This window comes from Cygnus atratus, chromosome 3 (genome assembly GCF_013377495.2).
Source record: "Cygnus atratus isolate AKBS03 ecotype Queensland, Australia chromosome 3, CAtr_DNAZoo_HiC_assembly, whole genome shotgun sequence".
NCBI lineage: Eukaryota > Metazoa > Chordata > Aves > Anseriformes > Anatidae > Cygnus > Cygnus atratus.
The window spans coordinates 50,052,553-50,077,823 of NC_066364.1; the positions used below are offsets into that span (position 1 = coordinate 50,052,553).

Sequence of the window (25,271 nt, forward strand, 5' to 3'; positions counted from 1 at the left end):
TAACCCATCTACGCAGCTTTGCCTTCCTTGAGACAGCTGCAGTGTGTAAGGCTGAGTAGTGGCTGTTAGAAAAGAAAGCCGCTGCCATTCTCTGCTGCTGCAATGAATATGCTGGTCATTTCATACAATCTGATTTGCTTGTAGTTTAGGATGACATTTTAATAACTATTAGGAAACCTCACTGACCTTTTAATTGTCTGTGTTATCCTTTGTGCATACATCTGACAGTTCTTAAGAACAAGAGCATACAACCACAGGCCTGGAAAGAAGGCTTTTTTTTTTTTTTTTTCTTTCTTTCCATTTTTGTGCCATCTGTCAAGAGGGCTTTCACTATTGCTGTCATTGTGCTAGTGCTGTGGAGGTAATATGCTGACATTTTTACACCCTCTATAAAGGCAAAAGTCTTCACTTTTTTTTTTCTTTTTTTTTTTTCTTTTTTCCATTTTACCTTTTTCACATTGATTTCTCTTTGCATCAGGAGCAAATACCCTTTTTCCATTCTCTAGAAAAGTATTGTCTGAATTCAGACCTTGTCCATTAATGACAGTGGATTGAATTTTTAAATACTTCAGGGGCTTTAAGGAAAAACAAAATGAGGTGTTGAGAAATTCAGTATCTGAGCCATCCTATATCCCTCAGTCTTTGTGTTAGAGCACTTTTAATTTATCGGATGCTCAAAGAGAATTTTTGAATTATAATCACGTTTCTTCACTGAAACACTGTCCATGTGTGTCCATGGTGAATAAGACAGGCCTTTATGAGACAGGAGAGTAAGCTATATTTCTGCTGCATAGCTCCATTTATTTGTGTACTTTGTAATTTAGAAGATATTTACTGGAAATTGCTTGTGGGCATAAGGAAAAGTTGAAAAGCAGCACTGACCTGTGGTTGTTTGCTTTAATTATGTCTGTGAAGTACATTTAAAATTTAACCAAGAAGGAATCTGCTCATTAAGAATTTGAGCAGATAAGGTATTTTCTCCTTTGCTTTTGAAGCATTTAATTGGCAGAAGCCTGATATCTTTTCAGAGCAGGGAATTGCAAGAGGCATCTCTGTGGTGGCAATTTTTCACTTCAGCTGCTGTTTCTGATTTGTATTTTGATTTGTTAGTTGTATTCCTTTTACAAAGGTCACCACATAAGGGTATACAAAGTGCAAGAGCTGGATCAAAATACATCAGATGTAGAAGTCTGTCCTACCCTGACATGTCTCTGCAGCAAATCCTTACAGATTTTATTATGAACTGAATGAAATCCTTTGACAAACATGATTCAGTCAAATGAATACATATCCACAACATTTCTCCCCAGTGTGCAAAGATTCCTTTGAAGGCTCCTGGACTTTGGCATTTTGACCAGTAAGTCATCCTGTTAGTTTCTTACCTTTCACAGTTGGGTCCTGCATAGTTTTCCTTACAGACACAGCGCACACTTCCATTTTTTCGGTAACAGGAGTCTGCAAAGCTGGAATTTCATTAGAATAAATCATTAGAATTGCAGGCAATGGCAAACACTTGGGAGTTTATCTTTGTAAATGATGGACATTTGCTGTCAGTGCAAACTCTGGCTCTTGGTTCCTCACTGCTAAATATTTTTTCACAGGTATCCTTAAGCTTCATATGTGATGCACACTATACCCCTTGTCTAGTCTTTTTAATTAGTATAGGAAGCACTAATTAGTGTATAACACTATGGAGCTATATAATCCCCAGATACATGTACATTTCTGTATTGCAGTGTAGATCGGAGATACCTTCAGGTTTTGTTTCACGTGTTTTAGACCAGGGACTTGGATAAATATGTATGTCATGCAGACCTAATTGCTTCCTCTCCTGTACTTTAAGGGACATAAGATTGCTTTTAAAAGACACTGCAGAGAGCCCTTCGGGAATTTAGACTCTGGAATGGGTACAGTAGTTTCCTGTGCAAATCCCACAATTTTCCTTAAATCTGATCTGGAAGTAGCAAGTGGTGAAAACTGAACTAATTGGTGCTGTCCTCATTTACGATAACTGAGGATGCTCTACGGTCTCTCTGAGAAAGCTGGAAAGACCCCGGGGCCTCTTGTGAGACCAACTTGCCACTTAGTGATACTGATTGCAGTAATGCCATGTGCTGTAATTTACATTGGCATGATTCTAAACCATTGACTCCTTGCTTTCTGGTGTTTTCAGGATTTAACAACTGTATAACAAAATAGGAGACAGGAGAGAGCAGCACCCAAATTTGGAAAGTGCAAATTCCATACACTTCAAATACAGCGATATACATGATTTAAATACATCTGCTGTTAGAAGACATACATCCTAGAGGTGTTTCCAGTTAGATTGCAATCTGTGTGAGCAAATTCCTGCCAGCACTGGAAAGCAACTGGTACACTGAGAGGCGGCAGTTGTCAGCTGCAGGCCCATGATTTCTAAAATGGAGGCCCTGAGTCGCTGCTAACCTCATCCTGAGTGGTACCAGCTCTGGTTTCTAAAAGGCAGCGTGCCCCTTGAGAACTGACAGCATCAAGACTGTAAGTCTGCATCCTCCTCTCTGTCTCCTGTTCCAGTATGATGCTGAGCTGTGCTGGGCAGCTGTAGCAGTTTGCATCCCTTTTGCACAGGATTTCAAAAGACTCAGAGCAACGGGGAAAGAGCATGATCTACACACTGCTTGCTCCAGGAAAGAGCTGCATTGAAAGGTGACAAGAATTCCTGCAAGATTTCATTTTCCATCAGCATTTCTCAGCTACTGGGACAACTGGGACATCCAGGGTCAAATAAAACTGCATCTGGGTCTGTGTTGTCTCAAAACATTTCATATAACCAGAGAGAACACAAAATGAGATCCTTCTCACAGAATTCACAAATTGACTTCAGTAAAGCTTTTATGAGAACATGTCAAGAAAATCATGAGAGTTTGGCAGCCTTCCTCTTTTTTTACAAAGCCTAATTCCTTCACGTAGTTGTACAAACCGCATTGTGGATTTAAGTTATGAAACAAGACAAGCCTTCCTGAGATTTTGTATTTTTTGTGACCTCTTAGGGGAAGAAAAGTTCATAAAATTCCCAAAGGTTTAAAAAGAAGTAACATCTGCTGGACTGTGAAGCAATGCCCATTCCCTTTTTTTATTCCAAAGGGATGACATTACACTTCATGTGGTTTACTCCAAAAGTTCCCTGGACAGTAGACATGAAGATGGTCTGGCCAGAAAATCTGATGACATGCAGATGAATCCCAAGAACAAATATGTATCTGATGAGTCTGTCAGTTTACACATTTGGTCACTTTGTCTAACTATTATGGATTCACTGGCTATTTCCAAAGTGAAACAGAGTTCAGAAAAATAACCTTTGCGTGTTCTTTATTTAAGGCTTTTAATGCTTCTCTGCTTTCTGCTAGAGTTACTGTTTTGCCTTACCATACATGGAGTAGGACTAGTGGAGGAAAAATACAAGAATAAGAAAGAATGGTTGTTCTTTGAATTTAGTTATGCAAGGCTGAATGTTGCTCAGTCTTTAATATTTGCCTGTGTTCCAGACCCAGCTGAAGGCTATTGCTGTTGTCAGGTCTCTGTCATGCAAAAAGCTGTACAGGAAATTTCTGCATGTTATTTAAATACAGGCATAAGGCAAATTGGGGTAGGACACTACTTTAGATGTTGCCTTCAGGACTCGATTCCAAGGAAAACCCTGAAAAACTGAAGTGGATTTTTACTGAGATAATTTAAAAGGCGTGGCATGCAGATGTTGAAGCATCTTCATGAAGACTCCTGGCAAGTTTTGTTCTCTCTTCCTTATCCCACACTGCAGCCTTTTTGGGTTCGGGGCTTCCTTATCTCTAGGAGCCCCTTATCTGTAGGGCTGCTTGTGGCTGGGGGCACTGCCACAAAGCCCAGCGGTCTGTGGGCTCAGGCAGGGTCTGGGCTCAGGCATAAGTGACCATGCTCTGCCAAGTGGCACTGCAGGGAGGAAGGCCTGGAGGTGTGCCTGAGCCACCCTGCTGTGTCCTGGCTGGGTTTTGGGAGTGGGCAGCCCAGGCTGTGGTTAGCAGTGCTGCTCCTTACACCCATGTGGCTGCTCTGTGCCCAACAGGTTAAAAAAATCCCTTTTGCTAAGGAGAAAGCACTGCTTCCGACTGTTGTACTTCTACTATTTCTGGCATTACCTCTGCTACTGAAACTGGAGGAAACAGGAAGCCTTGCCTGTGAGCACCCTCCCTCCTAAGCCTTTATAAATGTAAGCAAAAACAGGTTCTTCCCCTGTCTCTTGAGGGTTTTCTCTCTAACCTAGTCAAAGCTGCGGGTTTTCAACAACAGCTGTTCTCCACCCCAAAGCCCTCCTCATGTCTGCAGCTTGCCATGAAAGCCAGGAGGTGACCTGTAGGACTTTGGCCAGAGAGATTTTCTCCTGTTGCCATTTTGGGCTTGTGCCACCAAGCAGCTGAGCAAAGCACGGCTCATCCCACCTTAGGGCTGGATGAGTAACGTTATAGCAACCACAAACAAACACAATGAGAAAATTCCCCCTTTGTGAGAAGCCCTGCTTGAAAGTGGAATGGGAAAAAAAACACACAAGGGGAGTAGGTAGCTCAACTAAAAATAGCCTCAACCCATTGGCAAGTAGCATTTCTTCTGGGCCCTGCATTGCGATTTGCCTGGATGCCATTCTCAAGGAGCGTGGAACTCAAGCAAGAGGAAGCTGGTTATGTACTGTTCATCTGCACTACTGATGTGCCACCAGGTTTCCAAAAACTGATTACAGTTTGTAGCTTTTTGCTTCTTCAGAAGGCACAAAGTGGGTGACACCTGGAGCTCTTTGGCTCAGCCTTGGTTTTCTACTAGGCCTTAGAGCTTCTTTCCTGAAGGTGGCTGTGTGTCAGCTGAAGTGGCAGCATACCTGTCACAGAGTCCTCCCACTCCTTGCTTTTATCTGTGCCGCTATTTGCACAGGAGTCTGCCAGGCTGTGCTGTGTCCTGGTTGGCTTCACCCTCCGGGGGTCATGGACTGGTCTTTTTGCCTGTCTGTCTGTCTCTACTACACACATCCCAGCTGCTACCTTCCTCGGTAACTCGTCTTTTAGGCATTCCTAAAAGTAGCCAGACAGCTGAGTAATCTCTCCTACATAAAAGAGGGAGAACTTGAATTTGTTCAAATATCAAATATTGTGATTATAAGTGGGAAGTCCTCTTACTCTTATTTTCCTCTGCTGGGAAGGGCAGAAGCTTTGTCTCATGCATCCAGGCAGGGATGCTGCCCCCAACTTGCAAAGGGCCCAAATCAGCCCAAACCAAAGACAAACAAAGACTCTTTACGTACTTGGCAGCTCCTGGCAGGGGACAAGGGCAAGGCTGGCAGAAGGTGGGCACTCCTCTGACAACGTCACTGATGAAGCCGTCCGGACATCGATCGCAGTGCTCTCCTGTCGTGTTTCTCTGGCAGTCCTTCAGTGAAAAGAGAGAGAGTGATGAAAGTCAGATGAAGGTACTGCCTAGTTCAGAAAGAAATCATTTAGCTGAACACCTGGACAAACAGAATAGGGGCTGAAGCCAGACCCCAATCCTTCAAGGAACTGAAGGATGAAACCAGACCCAGTATTAGCTAGTATTGCTACAAATAAAAATGCTCTAAATGATCACACTGGCCAGCCAGCGAGTGTTGGCAAGGTGCAGGACAGGACAAAACAGACATACGTGTGTGCCAGGTGCTGGAGCAGAAACAGCACTGGCTGCTGTCAGAGATGCCATAGGTACTCAAGTGTAGCGGTCAGCTTTGCTGAGTTGTAAGTGCCAGCAGGAAAGATCCCTTTTGCTGCTGTCAAACCAACAAGAAAAATGTCTGCTGGTAAATGCTGTCAACAGATTTCAGTCTAGGCAGGTTTCAGCGAGGCTGCTCCTTGGGCTTGATGACTGGAAAAGAGCATCAGGGGAATCTGCAGGCAAATGGTGGCTAATACACCATGTAGCTCTGATGCTTTTCTCCTGAAATGAAATGTGTTACAGTATTAAGGGATGCCATGTTCTCATCTTAAAGGAGGTCTGTTTAATGGTGGGAAGAAGTGGGAGCCTAACGTATTTCTTTCTCATGCCAAACTGCATTTGCAGTGGCTTTTTTATAAAATACAGAGCAACTGCACAAAATGTCACTCACTTTCAAAGCAGATTTTATCTCTGCAGTCTGATATTTCTGAGGAAATATAATTCCCCATGCAGAGACAAATCAGCCACTGGTTAATATTTTTGGAGTTCTATGACAATAAATCAAGCTATGGTAACTTATACAGAATATTTATTTGAAAATATTTCATGATGCTGGGTAGAAAATTGTCTCTCAGATAACATTTCCAATCGCACACACACAGAGCAGTCAAATTTCTCTGTAAACGACACCAAATTGAATTCAGAGGTTCTGCATGCCCAAATAAGCATTTTTATATCATTTAATTTAAAAATGGTTACACACAGATGTGACAGGTTACGTGGGCTTTCCCCTATACACATGGCAATGCTCCTGCCTTGATTTCAGCAAAATACCCAGAAGCTGCCATTGAAAAAACACAACCCTCCAAATTCTAATTGTCTTGCTGAATTGCTTTTCAAAGAGTAGGAAAGGTGCACAGAAGCACTTTTCTTTCTTGCAAATGTGCAATGAGTTTTGCAATACCCCTGAATCAGAACTCTCCAATGACACCACTTCGCACTGATACAGTATGGATGCAAATAGCTATGAAAGGCAAGCAAAGGGCCAGGTCCATGGCAGAAGTGTGCAGAGCACTACTCTGTGCAGTGCATATTTGCTGTAGTTTTGGGTTCATGTCCTTGATTCTTTCCTCTTTAGACCTGCAAACAGCAGATTATGGAAGCTATAGACTGATGAATGTAATTTCCATCCCTGGTAAGATGACAGCATCTGTAATGAAGAAGAAGGTCTCTGAGTGTGCAACTAAGCACCATCTGAGTCAGGGAGTCCTGCTTCACTAACCTGCTGTATAACGGTGCAAATAAGCAAGAGTATGAAGGGGATCCAGAGGACATTTATGGACTTTCAAAAAAGTCAACTAAATTGTCAGAGGACTTGAAGAATATTTCTTTTACTAATTGAAATCTGGTAAAGTCTAGGAAGCAAAGGGTCAGATGTAATGGTCGCTTTTCAGAATGGGGAAGAGTCACTATTTAGATCACTTAAGCTTTGGTCTTGAGACCAGTTTTGTTCTGTATTCACCAGTGGCTTATGAATAGAGACTGAAAATGTTAGGGCTGTTCAGAGGGAGATAAAGGCTGACAGGAGAGGGTATTTGACGTATGTAAAATAACACAGATGGGAAATAAACTGAATGCAGGACAATTGTTCACTCAAAATCTGTAGTACAGGAGAAGAGGGACACTCAGTAAAATTATTAGGAGACTTCACTTTTAGGAGGTTTCACTTTAAAAGGTACTTCTTTATCCAGAAGATAAGAAACTTCTGCAACTTGCTGCCAGGAGGCGACAGTTTTTGCAGGGGTGAAAATTTCCAAGAGAGATTCATGGGGAATGTGTTCATAAATTAACACTAAGAGGATTCAGGCTGTATGTATGCTATGTGTGTATGTATGTATGTATATTAATGTTCCTTAATATAGCAGCTGTGGATGCTGGTGGAGTATGAAGCCAAGAGACCTCAGAAACAGGCCAGGCTGGGTGTTATCCCCAAACAATATGTCCTGTTGTCACCATGGGAGACCCAATGTTGACTGCAGAGACCTTCGGTCAGGCCCTGTAAGGGGACCTCTTGTGTGGTGCTCAGAGTTGGCGCAGGTTCTAGGAAATGACTGTGGTGCCCCAGTTTCTCCTCCAGTAGTCATTTAATCCCATTGCAGAAGTCTCCGAGCTGTCAGCAGCTGGTGGTGTCTGAAAGAACCGGGAAGTTGTGTGTCAGATTTCGGGAGCGCTGGCGGTGTTTCACGCTGGGTTCTGTGGGCAGAGCTCCTCTAGTAGCACCAAGCTGGGGGTAGGTGAGCTTAGCTTACTGATGTCCTGCTGAACCAAGACCCTACAGATCTGGAACTCACTTTCTACTCCAACCATAGAGTGTGCTTTGAATAAAACAGTATGAGGAAAGAGGGATGAGATTAGGGAAGATGTTTAATGAAAACAAATAGTTGTGTTTCACTGTTACATACATGCATTGCTAAATGAGTTTTGTATCCCAATATTAAAAGTTTGGTTTAGTGGCAGAATTCTGCCCTGGCAACACTGATGATTTTTTTTCATAATCCTGTGTGCCAATATCATCAATCTCCATTGAAAAACATCATTTTAGTAAAAGACAATCACTCTTGCCAGAGTGCATCTGATGTTTTTTAGCCAATCTTCTTTTTGAATCTCATTTGATTTGAATCTCATTAAAGTCCCCCAGTTAGCACTTATTAATTTAGTTCAGACCTCTTTCGATTCAAGGAGGATTCAAGGCTTGTGTTGTTGCATTTTTCTAGTCATACAGAACCTACTGCACAGCAATCATTTATTTCTACAAAGCCAGAAAGCCATTTGACCAGAGAACTCTACATCAGGTAGAATATGATAAGGAAAAAAGAAAAAGGCCAGCCTCTTTCTCCATGGATCTTTAAATGAATTAGACACAAATAGTTGCAGAGCATAAAGTGGTTTTTCATAGTAATATTTGATGTAAAGAGAGTATTTACTATGCACAAAACCAGAAAGTTCTTTTAACAAAAGGGCTCTAAAATGAGAAAAGAAAGAAATTTTGACTCAGACAAGGGGGAGGAAAGAAGCCTGGTGAGAGCAGAGAAGCCGAGAGGAGTAAACAAGGGCAGAGCTATGGGCAGCCACTGTGGAGATGTCCAGCTCTTGCACTCTATTCCTGCAAGAGTGCACGAACCACAAGGCTGCTGTGACACGTGGTGTGAGACAAGAGGCAGTGGAAGGCTAACACCATTTAAAAAATAGCTCGTGTTTGTCATTATTCAATGCACATGCAATTTTAATGCACCACAAGAAAGAGATGAGAGTGTGGGCATTGAGAGCTCAAAGAGAAGGAAAGATCCTGTATCTAAAGTGCTGACAGAGGCCTCAGGTGGGCTGCATTCAATTGCAGCCTTTGTCATGCTCTTTATTTTCCCTCTGAGCAATTCACATCACCTCTCTTGGCCTCAGCTCCCCAGACAACATGTGGGTACTAGCAGAATAAATCCGTTACTGGTTTCCAGAGCTCAGACACTTTTGGGATGATAACAGCAGGGCAGCAGGGTAGCCGATGCTGCTCCTTAAATCTGCAGTGCTTTTCAACTTCTAAACTGAAGGGAAGTGCTAAAAGGCCCTTTTACCCCAAAGAACATCGTAGATGAGTGCTGGAGACACTTTTGAGATTTTTCTCTAGTGATTATGTCGAAGTGTCGTTATCTTATTTAACAAATCAGCACCCCTGTGGATATTTAGAATTACAGTTTTAAAGTGATAAAAGGTGTCCTTTTATGTTTTATTTTGTGTTATCTTGGCATCTCCAACAAAGCTACTGACTACAGTAAGCCTATGAGACATCGCTGAAGGAGGGAGGATGCCCTCCCTGCAGCTCACGAAGGATTCTCAGCGCTAAGTGGGGTTGGTTTTGTAGTTTGAGAAAAATGTTTTGCTTCTGAACTGGCCACTTTTGACTGAGAAATAATCATGGGATAAAAAATGGAATTCCAATTAGCATTCTTTGAGACACTGGATATTAAAGTGCTTTGTTGTAAGAATTACAAGGGGTATTCTTGGTGCAAGTATTCATACCTGTTTTAGAATGAAAGGCATCATTTACAGTAGGTGTCATAAATCTGACTGCCTTTTCTGTCTCAGTGGTTTGTTCAAAGGAATTCACAAAATTGTGAAACATGTTTAGTAATATTCATGTCTATTTTTTTTCAAATAAAGCAACTCAGTATACTTTTTTTTTTGTTTGTTTGTTTCCTTTGAAAGACAAGGAAAATTGAAGTAAAGATCTCTAGAAAATTGTCATTTGATATGTCTCTTAGGACATCAAGCACTGAAGCTAGCAGAAAATTGCTGCCTGTCTGCACAGAACAGAGTGAGACATGGTACAGTTCACAAAAACAGACAGAGCTGTGCAGTGAAAAGTATTGCAACAAAGCTATAAAATACTTTTTTTTTTTTTTCTGGTAAACTATGTTTGGAATTTACATTAAGCTAAAGGTCTGTGCTGAATTCTTTCCATATGCCCATGTTAATACAGCCTTTATTTTCATAAAGCAAAAGTAGGCAGAGGTGTCCTTTTTCCTTGGACAATTCAGTTTCAGAGGAAGTAATCTGATGTAATAACAGCCTGGCTTCTGAAAGCTTCTATACGAGGATATAGCACACCATCATTCATCCGTCATTATGCCAGCAACAACGTGTCATATGACAGAGTGGCTGGATTGTATTTTCCTGTGTTAGAAAATGCCTTAGTTTGACCTTTGCTGGTCAAACTGCTCTGGTCTCATGGAGCGTCATCGGTCAGGGTGAGCATTTCTACCTTGCCCTTACTGTAACCATCTGTACTCCACATATTTGCACATGAAAAGGTGCTGTGGGGGGAGTGATTGTCATCACTGAGCTCCTGCACTTCTCTGCTTGGAAAGCAAAACCAGAATTGCTGTTCTGAGATCACGGAGCACTTAGTGTTACGCAGTTCTGCTCTGTAAATATGCTTGTGCAGAAATAATATTGAAGAGTTTGTTGATTCTCTTCAGGCAGGACAAGTAAAATTATAATTTGTCCCCCCAAAAGACAAACATGCTTTTCTGCAAATGAATATTACTAAAAATCTAAGATGTGGGAATCTGTTCCACCTTAACTTAGGATCCTGAAGAGAGAAGAGCTCTTTTTAATGGTCTTCAGAGGCACTGGCTTCATTAAATGTGCCATTTAGACAATTACTTTAGGAAGGTTATTTCCTTGAAAGGCTAACACAGTGCAATTTAGGCAGGCTGTACCTCTTCCACAGGTAACAGATAGATGACAAATTTTCTGTACCCTCTAGAGTTAAAGGAGAAAGACAGGACCTAGCACAGAATGATGCAGGGCACCCCTGTTAGGCACCTAATACGGGATGGTATGGAGGCTCTCCAGGTCAACAAAAGTTAATATCCAGCCCTGCTTCTAGTGAGGCTAGTAAAGTGAACAAAATACTACTTCAAATAAAATAAACCCTAAAAACATTATCTGTGAAATCTGGAAGTACCCTCAAACCTCGGTTAGGAATTCTGAATATTACTTTGCAGATGAAAGCAGTCATTGTTACAAGATAGCAAGAACTGATTTATTTTTTTCTCCCTTATTTCTTGTTCTTCTTAGAGGCAGTTTTGTAGCAATTGTTAATGTAGAAAGATTGGATGGGAATAAATAAATTATATGTGTAGAGTGATGAAATTGGTTTATATTACTGTCCAGTCTGTCTGTATTTATTGCTAGGCCAGTAGAGATTGGCCTGAGGTATAGTATCTGGATGCAGATTTAAAATTCTCCACATCTGTGACATGCCCTCCTATCTGAGGTTACAGAGCTGCGTAGTAGTGCCCATGCCAGCATGCCAAAGCTCATTGCTGTCCCAAAATAATAATAGTAAAAAAAGTACTTCAGCATAATGACTTGAAAGCCATGAGATTTATGTGTTTTATCTTTTTCATCTTTAAGGTTTATGATTTCATCCTTCTCTCTCCAGCCACTGTGGGTGAGCTGCAGTTAGCTTTCAAAATTTCATGGAAGAGACGAGGCAGTAAAAAGAAACACTAAATGTTGTGTAACCTCTACGTGTAACGTAAAGACAGCTGACCACCTGAAATAATGAGAATAGCAACAAAACTCAGCTCTGAAACTTGTCTGGTGTGGGTCATTATAGCCCATCTATGTCAAAGTTTTGGTTTGTAGAGCTTGTCCTGTACTGAATAAAGTGGGAGTTCATGTCTTGCCAAAAACATTTGGCTCTCTACTTTCTCCATCCATCACTTACCTTAGCTTAGTGTGAGAGCAAGGGCAGCACTTCCTTGCAGTCTTGGTCTGGCTTCCTACAAGCCTCTTGAAGAGGCTGTGCAGGGAAAGTGATCGCGTTAGTGTCGTTGTTGCAAGTTTTCAATAGTAAAACCGTTAGGACAGCAAATATTCTATGTTAAAACAGAGCCAAGGGGTAGGGAAATTTCTCCATCTGAGGCACTGAGACTATTAGCACTGGCACTTCTGACAAGTGTGTACAAAAACCCTCTGGACAAGGGCTGCATTTCAACACCAGACTGTTGTTCTTGTTAGCTTTCCAAAGGTGTATCACCTTGGGCACTATAGATAGATGCAGTCCATCTTAAAGAAGGAAAGAGTGAGCTGTAAGCTGCAAGGCTCTTCATGAAGCCAGGAGTACCTAATAAGCTGGAGAGTTCTGCTAGCTCCCTGTGGTTTTGTGGTCGTGCTTGATGGATGTTTGTAGATCCACTGGCGGTTCTCCAGACCTGCCTTGGCAATCATGTGGAACATATTATCCTCTCAGGCAGAACTGCCAAATTGGTTCCAACCTTTCCACTCAGATGTAAACCCAAACACTTAAACACAAATCACTTACACGACAATACATTCTATTGTCAAGAATTCCATAAAAGGCTGGAAAGGATACCAGAGAATTTATCCTCTCCATCATTATGATCCTTTGGCCTTTCTTGTTCTGAAAATGGTCTTTATCTACTTATATATCTATCGATCCATCTATTTATTTTTGTGTACTCTTTGGATACCTTATATACATACCGATCAAATATATGTAGCAGAGGATAACATAGCACTTGAAGTTTTGTAGGTAGGCACACACAAGCTGTAATGTTCTCTCCAGACTTACTGTTCCTGCTCTGTGTGCCTTTATGCATTTATGAAGATCTAACCACAGAATAATATTTACCCTCCATTAATAGCAGTAACCACTTTCTGTGGTTATTGCACACTGATAACTCAGTCCAACAAAAATTTTGTCAGGATATCCAACTTTACAATTTTTTAATCCTTTCAGACTGCCAATTCATTTCGCTGTGTTCTTCTGAAGTCACTGTCATAGTACTGTGCCACCTCAAGTGACTTCCTTCCTAATGTAATGCAAAATTTTTAATATCGTAAAACCTGCCTATGTTGCTAATGGGATATAGTATTAGAGCTCATTGTTTTAGGCAAGCTTTTTCATCTCTGTATGCCACTCATTTCAGAGATGATCATCATGGCTGCTGTGATGTTTTGCTCAGTTTTCAAGTCATTTGAAGCCTGCTGCCATGGCTGAATTTTCAACAGCTGATCCCTCAACAAAGACACTAAAGAAATAGCTCAGCTGTGGATTGTTGGTGGGGTAGGGTCTGGAGGTGGTGAAAGAGGCAAAATGTTCCCCTCATATCTTCAGATCTTACTGACAGTAAACCTCATTGCTTGGGCTTTATGCAGGAGAAATGCACATCACTCTATCTGCAGACTGCAACTTGTAGTTGTTATAGTTTGACCCAGTTATCACATATATGAATGTTTCCAAAATCAAAAGCTACATGGTCCTACAAGTGACTTCCTTTTCCTCTTTTAGCTAGGGTTGAGAAGGTTAAAATACTGTTAAAATATCAAAGTCTAAAATCAATACAAAAAATTAATGTTTCTTCCCCTATCAGCCTTACATGCATTACCAGATAACGTATTTGAAATGAAGTATTATTTGACATCTGTATTATATTATATCACAAATGGAGTTTACACTGTGCTGACTGCTCTTCTAACACTTGGGCACACTAAAAAATGGGCTGAGTGGCTCTGCAGTTATAATCACAGGATGACGTGATTGATTTCTGTACCAGTTTTATGTGGACATCTATCCAAGAAAGGCTCTTTGCAATAATTTCTTCTGTCTAGTTACCCAATGAGATTGTTGATTCATTGATTGTATCATTTGATAAGCTTTTAGAGACAAATGGGTTGGATTTACACTCTATGAATAAGCTGAGAGAAATTTTAAAACAGGACCAGATGATAGATACTTATGTCAGCAGGAATTAAGGATGTGAGTACTTTACCCTAAGGCTTCACTGATAGCAGTTTAATTTTATTTGATTTCAAATTGAGGGCAGAGGCCAATGAAAATTTCATTAATTTGTATGCAGTGGGAACTACATTCACTGAACTGATTTGGGGGATTTGCATAATATGAAGGTCTTAGAGCATTGTATGGAATCTGACCCTTACATTTCATCCCTTTTGAAGTAGGGTACTTTTTCATTTTCATAATGCCTGAAGCTTGTTCATTTATCCAGCTCTTACAGCTTAGTTATTATTTAAACAACAATAAAAAATAATTATCCACCCACAGAATACAATGTTATTATTGTTTTCATGTTGTCTCCCATCATTGTTAGCAGAATTACCTTATATATATAAACACTTAAATCATTCAATTGTGTGAATAAACATGCAAACATAAAACTTTTTAACTTTGCTGAACATCAGTTCATCTAAAAATCTTCTGCTAAGGCTGTTCATTAACATCTATAACACAGGTTAGAGTAACCTGGGTTGCCACTGGGGAGTCTGTGATAAAACTTCAGAACAGAGTTGCATGTTAGAAGCAGGGAGATAACAGGTTTATATGGATATAAATGCAGGTCAACAACAACGATAGTGAAGGATATGAACAGAATCTCTCTCTCTCTCTCTCTCTCATCTCTATTTCCTTCCTTCTTTCCTTCCTTCCTTCCTTCCTCCCTCCCTCCCTCCCTCCCTCAGCATTTCAAAAATTAACAGAATGCAGAAAGTCTTATGTCTAACTATCAAGTGTGGTGGTTACCACTTCAACATTCATTGAAATAATTTGCCTAAAAATTAAAGAGGGAGAAACCAGTGAACTCTCATTACCATGTGGTCCTATCTATTCCCTGAAATTCCCAGCCATACAGATGCCTACTGCTCTCTGGCCCAAGCTCAGCCCACAGAACACTTTGGTCAGATCCATTCCTGTGCTTCTCAAGAATGGCCCTTAGGGGTGGCTACTTTGACTGCTTATTCTAACACCAATCATGTTCTTAACTGTCAACTCTCTTTTCCCCAAATTTTTCATTCATTCATCTAACATGCTTCTGCCTGTTTTAATCCAAATTACATTTTTCTTTCTTTAAGCATTTATTCTCCCAGGCTTTCTCAGTCACACTTCCTGGTTTACCAGTTTCACCAGTTGGAAGATTGAAAGATCTTCCCTGGAGATCTCCACATCCTCAGTGAAGTCCTGTTGTTGCAGTCCCCATGGGCATCTCTGGTTCTGTTTTGTTATCATGCCTGAACTTAAATGGCCTGAGCTTAATGGCTTATTAAACCATTCAGAACAGCCATGCAATGGCTTATTTGAACTCAAGCAGTAAACTGGGCTTTAGCCCTTAGTTTGTTCTTTACTACCTGATCAAGTCAGGGAGTTTAGTATCCTAGAGAAACATCAGTCAGGAATATACAGATCCTTTGAGGTTATTTCCTGATGATACAGCAACTTTTTTTTTTCTTTCTCTCCAGCTCTTGACATCAGTCTCATTTTGTGTAGAAGACAGGAAGCAAGTCTTCTGTTGTGTTTGTAAACTGAGGATATAATCACTTTCCTACCTCATATATTCTACTCCAGAAACTCTTTGGTTACCAGAGTCATGAGAAGCAGACATTTGCTAAGCTGTCCCTCTTGTTCTCAAGTTTTCCATCAGAAACTTCCTCTTGTCATTTTCCCATGCACAGAAGTCATGTGCATGTGAAAGAGAATAGCTGGGAATGCCTCACAATGTAAAACCATTTAAAAAATTTAATGTTAACCAATTAGTCCAATATGTGTTCTGCAGAAACTAGCCGATCCTATGCACACTACAGTGGCCAAGCCATAATAATTATTCCTGGGCTGAACAGCTGCACTGTCTTCCTCCCATGGGAATGGAAATGGAAATATTCCATGGAGCATGGCACTGTGTATAGCTATAACTGAAAACTTGGTAGAAGCTGCAGCAATGCAAAGTATGTGAATATTATAAGGCCATTTTACAAAAAGACAAACTGAGGGCAAAGGTTTATGACTTGTCAAAAGTAACACAATAAATCCATGGCAAAGACTGGAGCTCTGGGATCTATACAAACCTGTAAAGAGTATACTAATGCCTAGCTCTTGCTATGTGGTTCAGATACATTACAGTAGTAACTTCCAACCTTTCTTTACCATATTACTGCTCTGATTACCCATTAGTAATTGGAGTTGGTTTTACTGCCCTGAATTTTGCTCTGGAGCTACAAGCGATCAACTACTAATGCAACTCACAGCTTTTTGTCTGAGCTGATAATGAGTGAGACCGAACATATGGGAAATTGTAATACTACCTTGGAGTTCAACATGCTCTTCCCTTGGTGTATTATTTCAACCTCCTCATGTTGTTCCTTCACAGCAGGAGGCTGCCATGAAGCAGAATTACTATGGGTAACACATGTGTATACACTCACAGGGGTCACTCACCATTGTAAATTGTTTATATGATATACAGCACTGTATTCATAAGAGGGAGAATGAAATGTGTTTGAATTTATGCATTTTTCTCTGGGGGGACACAAACTCTTTCCACACTTCTAATGGACTAAAAATTTTCCCCAGCATACTAACTCTCACAAATACTGCATGCAAAAAAGTGTTTTGAATCTGCGGAGATAATTAGAGTGAGAATGAAATTTGGCTATGATAATCTCATTATTGCTTTCATCTTGGCCCTGACCTTCAGCAAAAAGCTCCCATGGGACAGTTTTTGCTTTATATTGAAACTGAGCATTGGTGGCATTGGTGTTAATAGTAGAGTCAGACCATGGCCCACAGTTTCTTGGGTTTGCCTGGGAAATATTTCTTTCATGTGAAGGCTCATGCAAGATCAAAAAGAAGGTGAAAAGGTTCATGTTATCAGAAAAAAGATACAAAAACTAGTGCTGTCATTCCATGAGGGAGTGGCCGAGGAACTCCTTACCACACAGATTCCCGATCCATCAAGGCATCTGTTTGCATTGCCATTACAGTTGCAAGGAGAGCATTTTCCTGAGCTGGTACGGTAAAATCCTTCTTGGCATCCCTGCAACAAGAGAATAAAAATAAAGTATTTCCTATGCCTGTGTATTCTGAGAGTTAGGTTTGGCAGGGGAAAGCACGAGGCAGGGGAAAGCAAGAACTACAACTGTCAGGTCTCCCACGAGCACACTCCACAACCCTATCGCAGCAGACTACACACGCTGCTGAACTCCGGTCTGTTCTTATGCTCCCTGCCCTGGTGCTTGCTTTTTGCCTCACGATGTTTAAGCTGCCAGCACCCCTGCCTGTGTGCTGCCGGCAGTGTGGGGTTGGGGGGTGGGCTGCCAGGTTCCTACTGCATTTTGTGTTAGAGAATGGGTTAACTAGAAGTTACTGATCATTATTCAGTAAAGAAGGTATATTCATAGGAAAAGAATTGCTTTTACTTAAAGACAAAAATAAAATGAGAGAGGATTGCTTTTGCATCTATTATGTGTAACTTCTTGTTCTCCACTGAGGAACTTCCACCTTAGAGCAAAGTTGGTGAGACATGAAGAAGCTGATCTCAGGAGCAACCTCTGTTGCTCAGGCAGTGCCTGCTCACCCTGTGTAGCAGTCTCCCTGCATCACACAGATGATGTTAGATCCATGCAGACTCACAAACTTTTGGATCTTAAAGCTCTTACTCTTGCATAACTCTTGCAGTGTTGTTGCAGAGCTTCTGTGAAGGCCCCAGCGTATCATTCAGATCTTCAGAAATTATTTACCACACCCTCTTTTTGCTAGCACTTAAAGAGATATAATCGTCAGAGCCTGAGGTACACTTGGCTCTCCTGAAATATCTTTTGTAGCTGACTACACAATGCTTTCTGTGTTCTGAGGTCACTTGCTCTTGAAAAAAGTAGGAAATTCAAGCAAACCAGAAGGTCATGATCTTACATAATTTGCATTTGCACGAGGTATGACACTTATTATTTATTATACTGGTCTAATCAGGATTGGATTTCCTCTGAATCTTCCTCTTCCTCATCTTCCTAGGTTGCCATGAAATAAAGGGTGATTTCTTTTCTGCACTGGGCCTTTGCACGCCCACTCTGAGCTATGACAAGAACAACAAGACTACAATATTCATTCAGTGCTGCTCAGTGTTACGTCCACTGGCTGCAAAAGCTAGCCTGTGAGTGGCACTGCTCACTGGCCTGCTGGTGGCTGGGGCTAGTGAACTTAGCTCCATTGCTTCTGGGACCTGAGCTCGTATGCCTGCGTTGTGCTACAGATACAGTTGTGGGACACTGGGCAGCAAAAGCCAGCAATCCCGAGGTTCATCTCTGTGAGAGTTTCCACTCTCAAGGGTGGATAGATGCTTTTATCCAGTTGGATGAGCTGCTCATTTATGAAATAACATATCTTATGAGATGACTAACAACAAGCTTTAAAAAACAGGCTTACAAATGAATCACTAATCCAATCTTATCCCAGAGAGCTCTGAGGAGCTGAGATGAACATAAATGGAAAACTCAGTTGCCTTTAATATTCTTACACACCATTTTTTATCCGGCTTGCTTTGGAAACACTTTCTTAGATAATAGCTCCTCGGAGGAAAAGCCTTCATCCATATCCACTTTGGGACATCAGAAATACTATCTGTTTGCCCTGCTTGTTTCAGTTGTTTAGTCTTAACACAGAACTGTAGGACTGGCTCCCACTAGACTAAGGATTTCAGCTGAATGATTACGCCACACACTGTGGAAGGCAGACAATTATTTTCTAAATTGAAAACAGATTCGTTTCCCAGTGTCTTTCTTGGCAATATTTCTCTCCACCCATACAGTTCTAAGGCATGTTATGTTCTCCTATGCCCTTCAGCTGGTGGGTGGTCCTAGCTGGTCCACTAGTGTCTGTCCAAAAGCTTTCTTGGTTTTGCAGGTCTAAGCAAAATCCTTTTTCACATATGATGATGAATATGGACAATGGAAATGTATGAGTATATGCAAAGGTGTCTGTGCAAATGCTTCAGGTGGCCGTAAATCTAATATCCTATAAACTTCAGCAAAGGGTACGTCTGTACTGCAGTCACAAGCAAGCTTTTATCTAGTTCACTCACAACAGTAGCAAGTTAGGTGTAGTTCAGCCCAGCATCAGTGGTTCCAGCTATATGGCCAGATTTGCATGGCTGCCACTGGAGCCTGCTGGGAACCAGCTTACCCCCTACTCTCAGCAGACACACTTCTCAGCCCCTTGAGACATCTACCTTAGTCTGGGATGTGTCTGCTGTTGTGGCTGTCAGACCCCCTCTTGAGAATGAGAGGTAGGCTCCTAAGTCACCTGGGTAACTTCTGACAATATTATCTCCCTATAACTCCTCAGTTCATCACAACAGCTTGGAAGGTGCTGATGCTCACTATTTTAATGTACTATTTTAAACCCTGGGTTGCATCAATTTAAACCAGAAATGAGGTATTAACAATCAATGCTATGAGGGAGATGGGAATGGGAGGAAAATTGGATACAGTTGTTTGCTTGGGGTTCAGAAATTTTCTCAGGCATTCTCAATTATTCTGATATATTTTTGTTGCTCCTTGCCCTACTAGTGATAATGGAGTGATCTGTTAGTTGTTCCAGGGCGTGAGCCAACATCATATTTATAAAAAGAAGTGTTAGAGTGTTGAGCTAATTGAGGGATTCAAATGGCTGAATGTTCTGGGAGCACAAAATAATTGCATACAAAACACAAACAGCTCTGGAACAAAATGGAAATATCCTCCCCGAAAAATTGTTATGTAGACAATTGAGTGAGGAACATATCCATCTACTGTCTGTTTCTGAATGCTGAAGACAATCAGTAGGCCAAAATGCTAGGTCTGCATTAGCAATTACATCTTTGTAATTATTATGTGTATATATATATATTTTTCTTTTTTCCCCAAGGGGACAATGTTTATTCCAGTTGAAGCCGAAAAGTCCAATCTAATGTGGATGTTGCTGAGCTCTTGAAAATCTTTTATACCCATAGTGCATTTAATTTTCTCCCCCCCTTGCACTTGGCTTTCATTATTACATTTCTTAAAAACAAGAACCAGCTGCAGTGTTGCAAGTGCTGTGGAGTCCCTAGTCATGCACTGTTGCTTTAGACCCTTCTGATGGTATGGGTGCAAGATGGGACTGAAGATGGAAGGCAGTCTAGATACACAGGGTTATGAGTTTGCTCCCATTTATATTGAAGCAGTTCTACCAATTTGGTTGGTTGCAGCTGCTCTTGATCTGCACCTGAGCAGCTGAGGGCAGTACCAGGTCCCCATTCCTTCCACACTGCCAGCTAGCAACACTGGTGCAGCCACACTGGGGTAGGCATGCTTGTTGTGACCCTGTCTCTTCTGCCTTGCTTTTCCCAAAAGAGTGCTGTGCTGGTAAATATGCACAGAGTGTTCTCTGTGGTTACATCTGCCTTAGCCAACTAAAGAAAGGACAGGGCATGGTTTCAGACAATGGCTTATGAACATCCATGCTGACTGCTGGTTCATTTTCTGCCTTGATTTTGCTCTTTGACAGATTGCTCTTTTCCTGACAATGTCCAGGCACAGCTCAGAGCATGGCATCTCTTAGGACATGTTCCCATGAGGCAACATGTCTGGGACTGCTCTTTTTTGGGCAAACACAGAGAGAGTTTAAGCATGTGGACATGTGCTGTGTTATGCTACTCGACTAGGAGGTCCCCAGACTGCTTTATTCAGTAATTCAGATGTAGCTATTGACTCTGCATCAATGGTAAGAAAACATCTCATGTCTCTTTAGTTAGTACTGGAACTTGTGACTTTCCTGTGAACATATAAAAGCACAAAGGGTCTCTTTCTTCTGCAGTAAAAGGCTCCTTGGATCCTCACCAGTGTTTGTTAATTCCAGAACTTTTTCTTGAGTGCTGGGGTACACAGAGAGAGGTGGGTTCAGGGTTAAATGATCTAAGTTAAGCAATTTCAGCCTTTGTTATATTCCTCATACTCATGACTTCGAGTCTTGGACCAGGGGCCTCCTTGTATCTGACCCAGAACAAAACCAGAAGCAAAAGATGGTGCATGCCTCCAGGACCATTGTAAAAGAGGATACAGATGGTTCTCTGGGGGCACTGAAGCTGAAGAACAGCACTCAAAGTAGCAGTCGCATATTGTCACATCAGCTGCCAAGTCACTGCTAAGTCTAGTGTTGCCTGAGACTTGGTTTTAACTGGCCAGGAGCGTTACTCGCTTTGCTACTAGAGATAGAGTTAAAAGGCATGCTGCTTTCCAGGTCTGAGAAGGATCCTCTGTAGGCTGCATGAATGTTCAGACCTGAAGGCAAGGATAAAACACTATGGTGTTAGTAGATTTTCACATTAAAAGTCAATTCAGGGTAGTGAAACTGAGTGCAGCCTGGTCACATTTAAATTGTATAAACTCACAGGCCTATGATGAAATTAAAATTACCTTAATTAACTAATATCCTAGACCTATGAAAGTACAAACAATTTCAATCCTTTGTCATAAACACTCATATTTTATGTACAACAGTGATTTTTTTATTCTATGAGGCAAAAATACACTTTTTGTTTCTCGCAACCCCTCACATTACTTCTTCATATGTCAAGAGGCTAGACAAATGATTGTAGCATGAGAAAAGAAGAGAAGAGAAGAGAAGCTACTTCAACATTATCAAGCTTTGCCCCAGAACCTAGGGAAAAGAAAAGAGAAAAATGTTACTCCTGTGATATAAGGAGATACAGGCATAGCATCATCTATTGAAACCTGTCAGAATCAGAGATGCGAGTAAATAAAGCACATTTTCATTGCATTGATGAAAAGAATCAGACAAATTGAGCAGAGTGATGGATTCTTCTATTCTTGACAGCGTCACATCAAGAGGTAATGTTTTTTCTGGGTAGTAGGGTTTAGCTAAACAGAAGTTTAGGATTCAACATAACACTGATTCTGTGAAACTCTATCTTTGGCTATACAGGGGTGAATGAACACTGTAAATATCCTTCACCCATTTTAAAATCTGTGGGTCTGTATGTAATAGAGACCAATCTGCTGTACAAAAAGTACAAAAGTACATGGCATTGCCATGGAAACAATAGCCATCTGCTCTCTGGGGACATTTCTCAACCCAACCCAAACATGCTTGCTTTTGTTTATTTTATATATCCTTTTTTTTTTTTTTTTTTTTTTTTTTTTAATTTAGAATTGGCAGCCACAGTACTGGAGCCTTTTTGAAGGTTGTTTGCTTAGGCCAACTTGAGATAAATAGCCTACTGCCCTTCCTAAAAATAAAGACGTTTTCCTGTTTGAATATCTTCTGGTACTTTTATTTCTTTAATTATATTTTTTTAATTAGAGAATTACACAAACAGCTCTGAGAAAGTAGTCCTCTACTGTACACTTGATTTGATGTTATTCCAAGTTTCTCTGGTTTCTTCAGAATAGGTAGGACTCTTTTCTAAAGAGATTCCTGGTCTTTGTCACCTACAATAGAATCTTCCTGCTCAGAAATGCTCAATCCCTAGCTAAGCCAAATTTTCAGCATTCAGCAGGTCCCACCTGGCTTGTCTGTGTCAGCAATGAAGACAGGCCCAGGCTGATCCTCGGAGGACCTCCTTGCCCCAGGTGTATTTCTGTGCTAGTACAGCTGTGGCCGTGTGAGTGTAGGGCCATCCTGGCCCGCAACCTTCACAGCTGAGCAGCAGAACTGCGTGTTTAGGAAGCCCAAACCACAGCAGGCTAGGAGTCAGCAGTTTGGAGACGTCCACATGGGAAGAAGCCAGCTAGACTTCCTTTGTGTGTTTTAATTCCTTTTACATGAAAATGTGTCTAAAGTAGGTCAGCTGCGCCTGTTGATCGCTCCTGACTGCCAAGGGAGACTTGCAAAGCTAGCTCAGGTGTATAGACTGAATCACCCAAGCAATTCTTTTGCTACATTTGAGTTTGCTTGATTCTGGCCAGTTCAGAGTATGATCTTGGGATGTTTCCCTTCATCAAGGTTGTCTCTCTTCTGATATTTACTACTAGCTTTCAAAGGGAGCTCTGTTATATTACCCTGCCCTGGTGCTACCTTCTCCATTGAACACTTGTGTGTTCAAAAATCTGCAAATAAAATATATGCTAACACCTTTGGTAAATCTAGAATTTTTACGAAGAGCTTTAAAATACCTCCAGACATTTGGTATCTGGGAATTGTTCTTATTGCTGCTAGTAACTCTGTCCCATCTCAACTGGATGGCTTTGGAGAGCATTGAACATATTTAAGAAATAAATCTGTAAGCAATTATTATTAAGAGTTTGTATTGTCATCTGAGGTACTCCGTGCTCACTGCAAACAGGGACTTTTGTTCTGAGACATGGCTGTGAGATACAAGATTATCCCATTTTACAGAGAGCAAAACTGATCCCTGGCATCATGTGAAGGCTGTCACATTCATTCCCAGCTCAAGCCTCAATTGAACATTTTGGATGCATCTGGGAAGAAGAATTTTACATTGTTGTGAGTGACTCGGACAATCTGCGGAGCTTGTGGCTGGCAGCTCCTTGAAGCATGACCCCATTCTAAGGACAGCTTCTGGCTCCCTCCAAAAGGCACACTTCTTACTGCAATAAAAATACTGCTTGGCCAAACTAGTATGTAGGTAAACAAAGGGTTTGACCCCTGGAGATCCTATCTCTAAACCACTCTGGGTAGGCATAAATTGTACAGCTTATCATATTTGGAAAGCATTAACTACAAAGCACTCTTTTTTACCTCATACAGAGTCTACTTAGGGTGTTTCATTCAGCAAGGAAGTACTGAGGGCACCAACATGACTTCTACATCTGCTTCTCAGATCAAAGCATAATTAATGTCCAGTACTTTTAAATATGGACTTTTAAAAATCCAGACTGCAAATTGCAGGCTGATGGACATTTGACCATTCCTTGTTCCTTGGGAGCAGAATAACAGACGTTTCAAATTCCTCAGGTCAAAGACATGTTATTCATGAGTGTAGACACAAAGATTTAGTTCTTCAGTCTGCTGGGAAACTTCATGCAAACAAAAAGAGCTGCAATGACACTGTGCCCCACTGTCCTGACCTTCCTGCCTTTAGTGACCTGCAGGAGAAATTCCTTTCCATTTGTTGCCAAAAAACAAAATCTGACAGTTGTACTGTATACAACGTGTGCAACTGCAGCTCGGTGCCAACATATGCTACTGGTGAGCAAAACTCTCAGGAACCCTGGGCTTTTTGTCCTCTTACACAGCTACCATGCACTTTTACAGATCACAGGCAAGGTGCTTAGCCACTGAATGCTATATTTTGGTTCAAGCATTCTGCATGCATAGTTTTTAGGAGTGTCTTGTGGCTGGAGAGGGTTTCAACTCCGTGTGAGTACATCGGGATGGGCAAGGGTTAACTGTTGGGAAAAGGTACAGCTATATTTGCTCTGCAGGATCCTGGTGTTGACACAGCCAAGCTCATTGCTGCCTTGGTCTCAGAGTCACTGGATGGACCTGCAAGGTCACTAGAAAACTTACAAACTGTGCTTGTTGTGTAGGATTAGCAGACAGAAAAGTCTGCATGCATTTCTGTCTTTTACAAATAGACATCTGTGCTGGGCCAATCTGAGGTTGCATTTACCAGATTAATAGGATGTTTATAAGTTAATGCTCTTTTAAATTGTCTACACAGACAATTTTTTAAGTTATTGAGATGGAGCCCTGTTTCTTGCAGGGCATTAACTGCCAAAAACTTTTATCCCCATCTTATGTCTTACCCAGCTGGTACTCTGCCCAACCAAGCAATGTGTGATACTCCAGTGTATCTCAGCTCAGACTTTTCCACTCTTGTGGGTGGGGAATTCACTGGCACTAGCTCACCTTCCCTGGCTTTGGGTGCTGGAAACATTTTTGTACCAAATATCCCCTACAGCTGAAAATACAGTTAACTAAGTTTTGGGATGAATTTGACTGATACAAAACAGAACTATGCTGTCTTTTTCTGTCCCCAGGAGACAATATGCATTTTACAGGTAAGTAACTCATGGAAGTTATCTGAACAGTGTGTATCATCAGGTAATCTGTCTTTCCTGTTTTGCCTAGTTAACAACAAAAGACTGTCTTGCTGGACTTCATAAGTTGGATATATATATATATATATATCACTGAACCCAGCAACAGATGCTGCCAAACACCTCTGTATGATCAGACTCCTGATTCCTGTTTTCTGAAAGGGCAGGGAAGTCAGTGA

The 25,271-nt window shown here is 41.2% G+C and overlaps 1 protein-coding gene across 1 annotated transcript in view; it reads right to left on the reverse strand.

Annotated features, from left to right (window-relative positions):
* The window catches only part of LAMA4 (laminin subunit alpha 4), a 96,778-nt gene that overhangs the window by 58,682 nt on the left and 12,825 nt on the right, over positions 1-25,271 (reverse strand). The window contains exons 2-4 of the mRNA XM_035538342.1: positions 16,989-17,090; positions 5,303-5,427; positions 1,383-1,463 (exon numbers count right to left, since the gene is read on the reverse strand). Of these exons, the coding sequence (XP_035394235.1) occupies positions 1,383-1,463; positions 5,303-5,427; positions 16,989-17,090 (308 nt within the window). The remainder of the gene's footprint in view (positions 1-1,382; positions 1,464-5,302; positions 5,428-16,988; positions 17,091-25,271) is intronic.